A 12,213-nucleotide genomic window follows, 5' to 3' on the forward strand; every position below is an offset into this window, starting at 1 on the left:
ACCCGGGAGCCAGAGGTTGAAGTGAGCTGAAGTCGTGCCACTGCACTCCAGCCTGGGTGACAGAGTGAGACTCTTGTCTCAAAAAAAAAAAAAAGAAGAAGAAGAAAAGATGGCTGGCGACAGTCCAGCTTCTCTTCATTTTAGAGAAAGGCATTGAACAGCTTGAATATCGATCCGGTGTTGCTGACCTGGTTTGTTCCTGCTGGAAAAGTCTTCTCTTGCTGTTCCTCCCAGGCGGCCTTGGCAGCGCCTCTTGCCCGTAGTTAAGATGGGTGCGGCCGCTTTGACCTGGGTTCAGGCAGGTGGCAGCAAAGACTGCAGGGAAGGGGAAACCGGTCCAAGATTCTCGACCGAGGGCCTGACGTCCCCTTCCCGGTCCCTTAGAGGAGGCCCTTCGAGGAGGCCCACTCAGTGACCGAGTCTTTTTTTTGGGGGGGACAGAGTCTCACTTTGTCGCCAGGCTAGAGTGCAGCGATCTCCCTTCACTGCAACCTCTGCCTCCCTGGTTCAAGCGATTCTCCTGCTTCAGCCTCCCGAGTAGCTGGGATTACGGGCACGCGCCACCACGCCCAGCTAATTTTTGTATTTTTAGTAGAGACGGGGTTTCACCATGTTGGCCAGGATGGTCGCGATCTCCTGACCTCGTGATCCCCCCGCCTTGGCTTCCCAAAGTGCTGGGATTACAGGCGTGAGCCACCGTGCCCGGCACCGAGTCTTTATTTTATTTTATTTTAGTTCTTTTTTAATTTTTTTCTATTCTATTCTATTCCACTCTACACACTCTCTCTTTTTTTTTTTTTTTTTTTTGAGACGGAGTTTCGCCCTTGTTGCCCAGGCTGGAATACAATGGTGCAATCTCGGCTCACTGCAACCTCTGCCTCCTGGGTTCAAGCGATTCTCCTGCCTCAGCCTCCTGAGTAGCTGGGAATACAGGCGCCTGCCACCACGCCCGGCTAATTTTTTGTATCTTTAGTAGAGAGGGGGGGTTTCACCATGTTGGCGAAGCTGGTCTCGAACTCCTGACCTCAGGGGATCCACCCGCCTGGGTCTCCCAGAGTGCTGGGATTACAGGCGTGAGCCACTGCACCCGGCCTCTACTCTCTACTCTTGAGAGGGAGTTTTGCTCTTGTGCCCCAGGCCGGAGTGCAATGGCATGATCTTGGCTCACTGACCCCAGAAGCCAGGCTGGAATGCCTCAAATTATTGAAGGCAAAACCTTAGCAACTAGAGAGAGGTGGGATTTTAGGCTAGGTTACTACACTGCCATATAAATGTAAAGAGAAAAAATATACACTTTGAGAGGCTGAGGCAGGCAGATAACTTGAGGTCAGGAGTTCGAGACCAGCCTGGCCAACATGATGAAACCCTGTCTCTACTAAAAATACAAAAATTAGATGGGCATGGTGGCACGTGCCTGTAGCACCAGCTACTCAGAACACTGAGGCAGGAGAATCGCTTGAAGGTAGAGGTTGCAGTGACCAGAGATTGCACACTGCACTCCAGCCTGGGCCACAGAGAGAAACTCCATCTCAAAAAACAATAATAATAAATAAGGCCAGGCACGGTAGGTCATGCCTGTAATCCCAGCACTTTGGGAGGCCGAGGCTGGTGGATCACCTGAGGTCAGGAGTTTGAGACCACCTTGAGGAATATGATGAAACCCCATCTCTACGAAAAATACAAAAATTAGCGGGGCATGGTGGCATGCACTTGTAATCCTAGCCACCCAGGAGGCTGAGACAGGAGAATCACTTGAATCTGGGAGGCGGAGGTTGCTGTGAGCCGACATCGTGCCATTGCACTCCAGCCTGGGAAATAAGAGCGAAACTCCATCTCAAAATAAATAAATAAATAAATGTAAAGAAGAAAAATATAAATCACAGACTATGATAAGTACTAAAAATAAGTAAGAGGGTTGTTTAGGGGTCATGTAATGGGGGGTTGTTCAGATATCTAGGAAGTGTGTGAAATTGCCCAGGATGGGTGACAAACGCTTCACAAAGGGTCCCCTGTAGCATCTCTCACCGCTGTCCCCTCTTGCTCAGGCCCTTGCTGAGTTAGGCCGGGGGCCTCCTAGCTGGCCTCTGGGCCTCCAGCCTTTTGCCTTTGCTGTCCATCTGTCACTGTAGCCTAGTGTAGTGAAAACAGGAAGGGCAGTGCCTGGGAAATAGGAGATTTGGGTTCCAGGCCTACTTCTGCCACTGACTCAGCTTCATGATCTTAATTATGTCCCCTCCTTGGGTCAGGTGCTGTGGCTCGTGCCTGTAATCCCAGCACTTTGGGAGGCTGAGGCAGGTGGATCACGAGGTCAGAAGTTCAAGACCAGCATGGCCAACATGGTGAGACCTCGTCTCTACTAAAAATACAAAAATTAGCTGGGTGTGGTGGTGTGCGTTTGTAATCCCAGCTACTCTGGAGGCTGAGGCAGGAGAATCGCTTAAACCCAGGAGGTGGAGGTTGCAGTGAGCCAAGATCACACCACTGCACTCCGGCATGGGCGACAGAGCAAGACTCTGTCTTGGGAAAAAAAAAAAAAATTATGTCCCCTCATCTCTCTGGCTTCAGCATTCTCAGAGTGTATTGTGCAGAACAGTATTCCCATGAGAAGCTCTATGGAGAAAAAAAAACAGCCTTCTCCATTCCCCTTGACGGTCCTCTTTGGCAAATTTAAGGTTCAGGGCAGCCTTCAATAAAGAAATGTAGTCTGCCCCGGGGGCACGGTAGCACATGTCTGTAGTCTCAGTGCTTTGGGAGGCTGAGGCAGGAGAATTGCCTGAGCCCAGGTGTTTGAGGCTGCAGTGAGCTACGATCATGCCACTGCACTCCAGCCTGGGCGACAATGAGACCCCATCTCTAAAAATATTTTTTCACATTAAAAAAAACTTTCCGGGCCAGACGGTGTGCCTCATGCCTGTAATCCCAGCACTTTAGGAGGCCGAGGCAGGTGGATCACCAGGTCAGGAGTTCGAGACCGGCCTGGCAAACGTAGTGAAACCCTGTCTCTACTAGAAATGCAAAAATTAGCTGGGCGTAGTGGCGCCCACCTGTAATCCCAGCTACTCCGGAGGCTGAAGCAGGAGAATTGCTTGAACCCAGGAGGCAGAGGCTGTGGTGACCTGAGATCCCAACACTGCATTCCAGCCTAGATGACACAGTGAGACTCCTCTGTCTCAAAAAAGAAAAAAAAAATTGGAGATGGAGGGCTGTGATGGTTCTACAACAGTACTATTACACATTTTGCCACTGAACTGTGCTGTACACTCAAAAATAGTCTAAATGATAAATTTTGTATTATGTATATTTACCACAAAACAAAAACAAAGACAACCCAGTGATGTCCCAACATACTGAGAATCATGGAGCTGGGTGTGGTGGCTCACACCTGTAATCCCAGCACTTTGCAAGGCCGAGGCAGGGGGACATCTTGAGCCCAGGAGTTTGAAACCAGCCTGGGCAACATAGTGAGTCCCTGTCTAGAAAAAAAATTAGCTGAGTGCGGTGGTGTGCACCTGTGATCCCAGCTACTTGGGAGGCTGGAGTGGGAGGATGACTTGAGCCTGGGAGATCAAGCCTGCAGTGAACCATGATTGCACCATTGCACTCCAGCCCAGGAGAGAGAGCTAGACCCTGTCACAAAGAAAGAAGACGTGGTGTCGGGGCGGGGGTTAGAAAGAGAAGGAAGAAAAGATACTTAGCATCATGGGAAGCGAGAGCCTTGTGGGAGCGCCTCCCCCTCCCTAAGCCCATCTGTCAATCTTCTCCACTTGGTATCTCAGCACAGCTACAGATGTCCTTTGTGCACCTTGTGGGAACTCATCCCTAGCTTGGAGCATCCCACTTGCTGTTCCCTTTCTTTGGAAACGTCTCTACCCCCTATTCTCCCCGACCCCAGCCCCAAGCCTTTGAACCCTGCCCTTCCCCACTCCCCGTCCCCTAACCCTGTTCCCTGTGGCTCTTTCTCAACATGGCGCAGCCTTAGTGTCCGTCCCCAGCAGGCTCTTTCTGCACATCACTGTTCAAGCTCCTTTATAATCCTTAGTATTTGCATTCGCAGTCCCTTGCTTCATTCGTGTTCTAGTTTATCACCTGTCTCTCCCTCATAGAAAGGAAGCTCCAAGAGGGTTCCTGTGTCTGTTTCCCCTGCTATGTTCTGGCATGGAGAATAACAGCTAGTGCATGGTAAACACTTAGCAGCTATTTGTTAAATGCGCCAATGAGAAAGAGAAATAGCATGGCCGGGCGCGGTGGCTCATGCCTGTAATCCCAGCACTTTGGGAGGCCGAGGTGGGCGGATCACCTGAGGTCGGGAGTTCGAGACCAGCCTGACCAACACGGAGAAACCCCATCTCTACTAAAAATACAAAATTAGCTGGGGTGGTGGTGCATGCCTGTAATCCCAGCTACTTGGGAGGCTGAGGCAGGAGAATCGCTTGAACCCAGGAGGAGGAGGTTGTGGTGAGCCGAGATCGCGCCATTGCACTCCAGCCGGGGCAACAAGAGCGAAACTCCGACTCAAAAAAAAAAAAAAAAAAAAGAGAAAGAGAAATAGCAGACAGCACTTGCCCTGTGTCCAGCACCAGCGCTGGGGCTGCCCAGAGCAGCTCTATGCTTGACACACTTCACCTGGTTCTGCTCCTCCCTCACTGGCAGGGCCTTCTCTCTCCAGCTGCACCTTCTCCTTGGCTTCACTGCTCCCCAGAACGGATCACCCTTGGCCTTCACACCCTCCTACTCCTGATCGCCCCTTGATGGGCACCGGGTCGCCTGGCTCCGGCTCTCCATACTGGAACCTCTGGGTCTTATTGGCTCATATTGGCAGTCACCGAGCTGCAGATTCTGTCAGAAGCCTCTTGTGTCTTTCTTCCTAATTCCAAGGTCACCACCTTGGTCCCAGCTCTCAATGACCCTCACTTAGGAAAAAATGCCCAACAGATCTCTAGTGTCTAGCTCTGTCCCCCAACCAGGTCACACCCACACTGCTTTGCAAAGATATCTTCTGATAGCACCTGGCAAACAGCACTGCACTTGCTCAAGAACTTTCTGTGGCTCCTCAGTGCTACAGAATGGATCTCAAGCTCCTCTGGTGGCATCTGTGGCCCTCCCAGATTTGACCCCCTTCTCGGCTGCATCTGTCTCCCATTCTTCCTTATCTAGTTTTTTTGTTTTGTTTTGTTCTCGTTTTTGAGACAGAATGTCTCACTCTGTCGCCCAGGCTGCAGTGCAGTGGCACGATCTCGGCTCACTGCAACCTCTGCCTCCCGGGTTCAAGCAATTCTCTTGCCTCAATCTCCCGAGTAGCTGGGATTACAGGTGCCCACCACCATGCCCAACTAATTTTTGTATTTTTAGTAGAGACAGGGTTTCACCATGTTGGCTGGGCTGGTCTTGAACTCCTGACCTCAAGTGATCCGCCCGCCTCAGCCTCCCAAAGTGTCTTTTATTCTTTCTATGAAGCAAGACTCCTTTGCTGTTTCCTCTGCCTGAAAATCTCCCCCAACACCAATTCATAGGCTATGGGAAGCACAGCCATCTCCTTCCGGGAGCATTTCCGGGCATATCACCAACCAGCCTAGGTGAGGTGGTGTCTCTGGGCTTCCTCTGTCATAGCGCCAATTACTCTCTTCCCATGTCGAACGTGGGCCCTGACTCAGCTGTATCACTGGAGCCCAGCACAAAAACCCACAGAGGCTTCAAGAGGGTGTTTGCTGAATGAATGAATGAATGAATGAATAGGGTCAGCTTTCCTCATCGTGGAATTCCCTTATTACCTAGCACAGTCCCTTCAACAGAAGGCACTCAACACACAGTCACTGACTGCTAATTGTACCTTCTTTTTTGTTTTTCTTTTTGAGACAGAGTCTCACTTTGTCACCCAAGTTGGAGTCCAGTGGCGCAATCATGGGTCACTGCAGCCTCAGTCTCCCTGGCTCAAGTGATCCTCCCACCATAGCCTCTCAAGTGGCTGAGACTACAGGCACGTGCCACCACACCTGGCTGATTTTTGTTTTTGTAGAGATGGGGGCCTCACTATGTTGCCCAGGCTGGTCTCAAACGCCTGAGCTCAAGAGATCCTTCCATCTCGGCCTCCCAAAGTGTTGGGATTACAGGCGTGAGCCACCACGCCCAGCATGACTGTGCCTTCTAAGTAAAAACTGGCCAGGCGAGGTGCCTCACACCTGTAATCCCAGCACTTTAGGAGGCAAAGGTGGGAGGATTGCTTGAGCCCAGGAGGTCAAGGCTATAGAGAGCCATGTTAACACCACTGCACTCCAGCCTGGGTAACAGAGTGATACTCTATCTCAAAAAAAGAAAAGAGAAAAGGAAAGGACAAGAAAAGGGGCACTTGCTGGGACTCTCAGTTTTCTGCTCACACTGCCCGACCAGGCTGGGCTGGGACCTGCATCCTGAGTTCCCAGCCCGTGTTTTCTGTCCAGATCTGACTTCTCAGAGGAAGTGGTAGAGACATCTGGGCTCTGTGTTCATTTCCAGCCATGCTGCCATATGGGTGTGAAAACTTGAGAGCATCACGTTATCTCTCTGAGTCTCAGTTTACTTATCTGCAAACATGGTTATTGATATCCATGCCCTGGCTCCCTGGCAGGCTTCTTTACACTATCTAAAGTGTAGACCATCCACAGTAATTCACTCTTTCAACAAACGTATATTGCACAATTACTATGTCATACATCTTGTTAAAATGTCAGTCTCCACGGTAACCCTGAGGTAGATATTATTCATCTTCATTTTACAGAGGAGGCACTGAGACTCAGGAAGTTCACGTGACTTACCAGCTGTGCCTGGGGTAAGTTGCAGAGACTAGTTTTTATTTTGTTTTGTTTTTTTGAGACGGAGTCTTACTCAGCCGCCCAGGCTGGAGTGCAGTGGCGCAATCTTGGCTCACAGCAACCACCGTCTCCTGGGTTCAAGCAATTCTCCCATCTCAGCCTCCTGAGTAGCTAGGATTACAGGCACCCACCATCATGCCCAGCTAATTTTTGTATTTTAGTAGAGACGGGGTTTCACCATGTTGGCCGCTGGTCTTAAACTCCTGACCTCAGGTGATCTGCCCACCTCGGCCTCCCAAAGTGCTGGGATTACAGGCATAAGCCACTGCGCCAGCTTTTTTTTTTTTTTTTTCTTTTAAGAAATGGAGTCTTGGCCAGGCACAGTGGCACATGCCTATAACCCCAGCACTTTGGAAGGCCAAGGTGGGTGGATCACCTGAGGTCAGGAGTTTGAGACCAGCCTGGCTAACATGTGAAACCCTGTCTCTACTGAAAATACAAAAATTAGTTGGGCATGGTGGCATGCACCTGTAATCCCAGCTACTCAGGAGGCTGAGGCAGGAGAACTGCTTGAACCCGGGAGGCAGAGGTTGCAGTGAGCTGAGATGGCACCACTGTACTCCACCCTTGGTGACAGAGTGAGACCCTGTCTCAAAAAAAAAAAAAGAAAGAAATGAAGTCTTGCTCTGTTGCCCAGACTGTAGTACAGTGGCACAATCATAGCTCACTGTAGCCTTGAACTCCTGGGCTCAAGCAGTCCTCCTGCCTCAGCCTCCCAAGTAGCAGGGACCACAGGCACGATGTGCCACTATGCCTGGTTCATTTTTTTTTTTTTTTGTAGAGATAGGATTTCACTATCTCTAGATAGTGATATCCTAGATATCTAGATATCGCTAGATAGCCTGTTGCTCAGGCTGGTCTGAACTCCTGGACTCAGACGATCCTCCCTCCTTGGCCTCCCAACAGAGGCTGGATTTCTGCCACCTGCATCTATTCTACTCCCATCCACTCCAGCGTCTGGGTCCCCTGCTGATGACAATTAGGCAGGGTTTGACCACGCCCTCCACGTAGGTCCCCTCCCCAGGCCTTGGTCCCCCTCAGCATCTGCATCTGAAATAGATAAGGAGTGGCTAGTTCCTGAGATGATACAAAGGTCTCTGTTGCACCTGATCTTCAGATAACACTTTGAAATGAGTCCAGGATCTCACTCTCTTCTTTTTTTTTTTTTTTTTTTAACAAAAGACTGGGGAGAGGGGTGGCAAGTCTAATCTATTCGAATCTTTACAGGCACTTTTCTTTTTACAAGTTGGAAACTTGAGGGATCCTTGAGGAAAGCCCAGGGCATGAATTTCAGTTCCGGAGTCCCCGACTCAGTGGCCCACGTCAGGGCTCCGTCAGTCCTTCGTGCCAAGGTCAGGCTCAACTCCAGCCTGCGGTGCCGCTCAGCCGCACTCCTCGAAGATGTCTGGGTAGTGCCGGAAGAGCACAGGCGGGTCCCGGTCACCTCGAACGGGGGCCCGAGGCACAGCCCGGATCCCAGGCCTCCGGCCCCGCCGCCCCCCGGAGCAGGAGCGGTGGATCCACTGGTGCGCTTCCACTGCGAACTTCCTCTTGAAGCGCATGCCACACTCGGGGCAGGGGAAGGGCCGCTCCCCCGAGTGCATGCGCCTGTGGCTGACCAGCAGCGAGGGGTAGGTGAAGCGGCGGCCGCAGTCCGTGCACACGTGGCGCCGCTGGCCGGCCTGAGCATCCACGCTGGGTATGGGTGCCGGGGGCTGTGCTCCTGTGGTCGGGTCCCAGGCAGCATTTTTGGGTGGCTGTGCCCGTGCCGGGGCCACGCTAATAGCTGGGTCAGGGTTGCGTTCCACCAGCACTTCAGGACTCTCCTTCACAGGAGCCTTTCTAGGCCCTTTGGCTCTTGGGACTTCCTCGGGTTCCTCTTCCTTCCTGTTTGGGACATCTCCTGGGAAACCGGAATTAAGTTACACTTACAAACACTTTTGCACAGACTGTCTCAGGTTATAGAATGCTTTTCACTTAAGGCAGTGAGGGAAGTTCTGTCCAGTGATTAACACACAGGCTTTAGAACAAGGTAAACAGGATTCAGATATCCTAAAAGTGACTTATCTGAGCCTTGGTTCCTTATGCATCAAATGGGAATAATAATGGCTTTTGACTTCACAGCCTTGCTGGTTTAGCTGAGTAGATGCATGTTAAGCACTTAGGAAGTGCTCAGGAAGCAGGGGCTTTTATTGATTGATTGATTGATTGATTGATTGATTGATTGATTTTTGAGATGGAGTCTCACTCTGTCACCCAGGCTGGAGTGCAGTGGCATAATCTCAGCTCACTGCAACCTCCGCTTCCCAGGTTCAAGTGATTCTCCTGCCTCAGCCTCCCGAGTAGCTGGGATTACAGAAGCCCACCACCATGCCCGGCTAATTTTTGTATTTTTAGTAAAGACGGGGTTTCGCCATGTTGACCAAACTGCACTTGAACTCCTGACCTCAGGTGAACTGCACTTGAACTCCCGCCTCAGCCTCCCAAAGTGCTGGGATTACAGGCATGAGCCACCGCACCCGGCCAAGCAGGGGCTATTATTAGTGTGGTTTCTCCATATTTTGTAAGGTAAGACTCTTACAGACGAGGAAACATTTGCTCAAGGTCACTCCACTGGGGGATGGGGAAGGGAGAAAAGCCAAGTTGTCAATGACTGGGCATTTTTTCTTGTGCCACTTTGCTTCACTTGAGGAATGTGAAAGGCAGACCTAAAGGTACTTCCATTCTTGGGGAGTTTTAGTTATTCCTGAAAGAGGGAGAATGAGCTGGCTGGGCACAGTGGCTCACGCCTTTAATCCCAGCACTTTGGGAGGCCGAGGTGGGCAGGTCACATGAGATCAGGACCAACCTGGCCAACATGGTGAAACCCCGTCTCTACTAAAAATACAAAAATTAGCCGCGCGTGGTGGCTTGTGCTTGTAATTCCAGGTACTCGGGAGGCTGAGGTGGGAGAATCGTTTGCACCCAGGAGGCGGAGGTTGCCGTGAGCCGAGATCGCACCACTGCACTCCAGCCTGGGCTACAGTGAGACTCCCTCTCAAAAAAAAAAAAAAAGAGAGAGAGAGAGAGAAAATGAGAGAAACCTGGAAGCCCAAGCATGTTGGACTGGACTCCCAGTCCTCACAGGACCGCTGTCCTATGTTCTGAAAACTTTGTACCAGGTCTGCCTTCTTTACTCCTCTAGTACCCAACACAGTTGAATTTCTTTAGGGATGCTGGAAGTGGGGGCCTGAAAAGAAACTCTGCTAGACAGGAAGCCCTGGAAAACCAAGTCGGGGGACCCGGGACTATCCCTCACCTCTCCGAGCTCCTCCCAGTCTTTCCCCCTTCTCAGGATCCTGGGCGGCGGGGCTCCAAGCCTCACTCTCCTGTTCCATCCAAGAGATGAGGGCTGGTTTGGGGCCTGGGAATCCTGGGAGAGAACAGGGATCACAGCGTGGGCCTGAGAGGCCATCGTGGGAAGATGGCATTCCCCTCCAGGCTGAGGGCACCCCCTCGGAGCTTATACTCAACCTGGACGGGGCTGCAGTGCTGCTGCCTGAATGAAGTGGATGCGGGTGAAAACACTCCCGAGGGGGTACCTGAAGCCCTGGGAACGGGAGGTGGCTGCTGGTGTTGGTGCAAGAGTGCGGGATTAGGGCTCACAGTCCTCTCGGCCCTTCTACATCATCTCCCCTGTGAACCCGGTGAAGGAGGAGGGGGCTCGGACCCGGGGCTCTCACCGAGCGCGCCCAGGTGGCCGTAGGTCTCCCGCATCACGTCCCGGTACAGAGCCCTCTGCGCGGGCCGCAGACAGCCCCACTCCTCCGGGGAGAAGTACACGGCCACGTCCGCGAAGCTCACAGCCCCGGGCTTCCTGCAACCAGGCCGGGTCTCCCCGGGCCTCGGAGCCAGGAGCGGGGCTGGGGGCGGCGCCATGGGGCCTCGCAGCCCCGATCGGCGGCCGCCAGGTCCCTGGAGCCGCCGCCTCCCCGCTCCCGGCTTCAGCTGTCGTCCACAGGAAGGGCGGCCCCGCCCAGCCGTGGCGTCCGAACGCAGCCGAGGTAACCGAAGTAGCAGGGACTGGCTGCTAGGGATTCGAGGATTCTGATAGGGACAAATATAATTCCTCAGTGTTTATTCACTTCATGGCCGCTTGGACATAGACACCCGGGTTAAGGGACCCGGAAGGTGCCTTCAGAAAATATGGCGACCACCTAGCTTCAATTGTCACAGGCTGCTCTTAAGGGCGCCATTCTTTGACCATATCAAATATGGAGCCTTTCTGACTTCTCTGGCCTCATCGGCCCACTTGCCCTTAAAGCCGCTTCGGCTGCTTTTTCTAGTGGGGGAGGCGGGGTGTCTGGGAAGTAGAGGAGAGGCTTCTTGCCTTCAAGAAAGATGTACGGGACCGAAGCTTCACTTACCCCTCTGTACCCGCAATACGCAACGGCCGATGATTGGCGACGATCCCGGAAGAAGCTGCGCGGTGATTGGCCTGGGACTGGCGGGGCATGTGAAGGAACCCCGCGGTCCCGAAGCCTCTGTTGACAGACCGGAGTGCAGCGGGGACCTCGGCATCTGCGGTGCTCGGGATTGTGTCCCCTACGGTCTCTTACCGTGCCTCCCGATGGCGGGAGCTGGAATTTGGTCCCCAGACCCCTTGGGAAGACGCGCACACCCTGGCAAACCATGTGTGCACCCGCGGTAGAAGCAGGTGCGTGTTTTACAGTAGCTTAGCTGCGGAGTCCACCCAGTCCCTGGCATCCGCAGCTCGGCTCTCTCAGGCTCTAGACGGAAGCTGCAGGCGAAGGAACGTGCTTGGTGAGGATGGAATCGGAATGGGGAAGTTTTAAATTAAATTGTAATTGTTGCTAACATACACGAATTTATTTTTTATTTGTTTTGAGACAGGGTCTTGCTCTGTGGCCCAGCAGTGCGATCCTAGCTCACTGCAGACTCGACCTCCCGGGCTGAAGCGATCTTCTCACTTCAGCCTCCCAAGTAGCTTGGACCACAGGCGCACACCCCATGCTTGGCTAATTTTTAAATTTTAAAACAGAGACAGGGTCTTGCTATGTTGCCCAGGCTGGTCTGGAACTCCTGGCCTCAAGCAATTCTCCTGCCTCGGCCTCCCAAAGTGCTGTGATTACAGGTATGCGCCACGGTTCCCGGCCATTTCTACTTTTTCTTTGAGAAGGAGTTTTACTCTTGTTGCCCAGGCTGGAGTGCAATGGCGCTATCTCAGCTCACTGCAACCTTCTCCTCCCAGGTTCAAGCGATTCTCCTGCCTCAGCCTCCCAAGTAGCTGGGATTACAGGCATGAGCCACCATGCCCGTCTAATTTTGTATTTTTAGTAGAGACAGGGTTTCTCCACATTAAGTCAGG

General features: G+C 52.3%; 1 protein-coding gene across 3 annotated transcripts; it reads right to left on the reverse strand.

The window, feature by feature from the left end:
- Positions 1–8,035: 8,035 nt before the first annotated feature.
- Positions 8,036–12,165, reverse strand: ZNF688 (zinc finger protein 688). Of its 3 annotated transcripts, none has more exons than XM_054534866.2 (3): positions 11,252–12,165; positions 10,144–10,257; positions 8,036–8,748 (listed from the first exon to the last, which is right to left on the reverse strand). In XM_054534866.2, the coding sequence occupies exons 1-3, from the start codon at positions 11,403–11,405 to the stop codon at positions 8,228–8,230; spliced, it is 789 nt and encodes a 262-aa protein (XP_054390841.1). In that variant the 5' UTR covers positions 11,406–12,165; the 3' UTR covers positions 8,036–8,227. The 3 variants fall into 3 exon arrangements, with proteins under 3 accessions (XP_054390841.1, XP_009248922.1, XP_054390842.1); XM_009250647.3 differs by lacking the exon at positions 11,252–12,165 and adding an exon at positions 10,568–10,908; XM_054534867.2 differs by lacking the exons at positions 10,144–10,257; positions 11,252–12,165 and adding an exon at positions 10,568–10,908.
- Positions 12,166–12,213: the final 48 nt, after the last annotated feature.

This window comes from Pongo abelii, chromosome 18 (assembly GCF_028885655.2).
Source record: "Pongo abelii isolate AG06213 chromosome 18, NHGRI_mPonAbe1-v2.0_pri, whole genome shotgun sequence".
Taxonomy (NCBI): domain Eukaryota; kingdom Metazoa; phylum Chordata; class Mammalia; order Primates; family Hominidae; genus Pongo; species Pongo abelii.

Bases quoted from the DNA above. Each gene is read 5' to 3' on its own strand.
- ZNF688 (XM_009250647.3), bottom strand. From the start codon at position 10,763: ATGGCGCCGCCCCCAGCCCCGCTCCTGGCTCCGAGGCCCGGGGAGACC. The intron at 10,258-10,567 runs GTGAGAGCCCCG...GTTCTCTCCCAG, and splicing joins CGGCCACCTGGGCGCGCTCG to GATTCCCAGGCCCCAAACCA. The intron at 8,749-10,143 runs GTGAGGGATAGT...CCGGTTTCCCAG, and splicing joins ACTGGGAGGAGCTCGGAGAG to GAGATGTCCCAAACAGGAAG.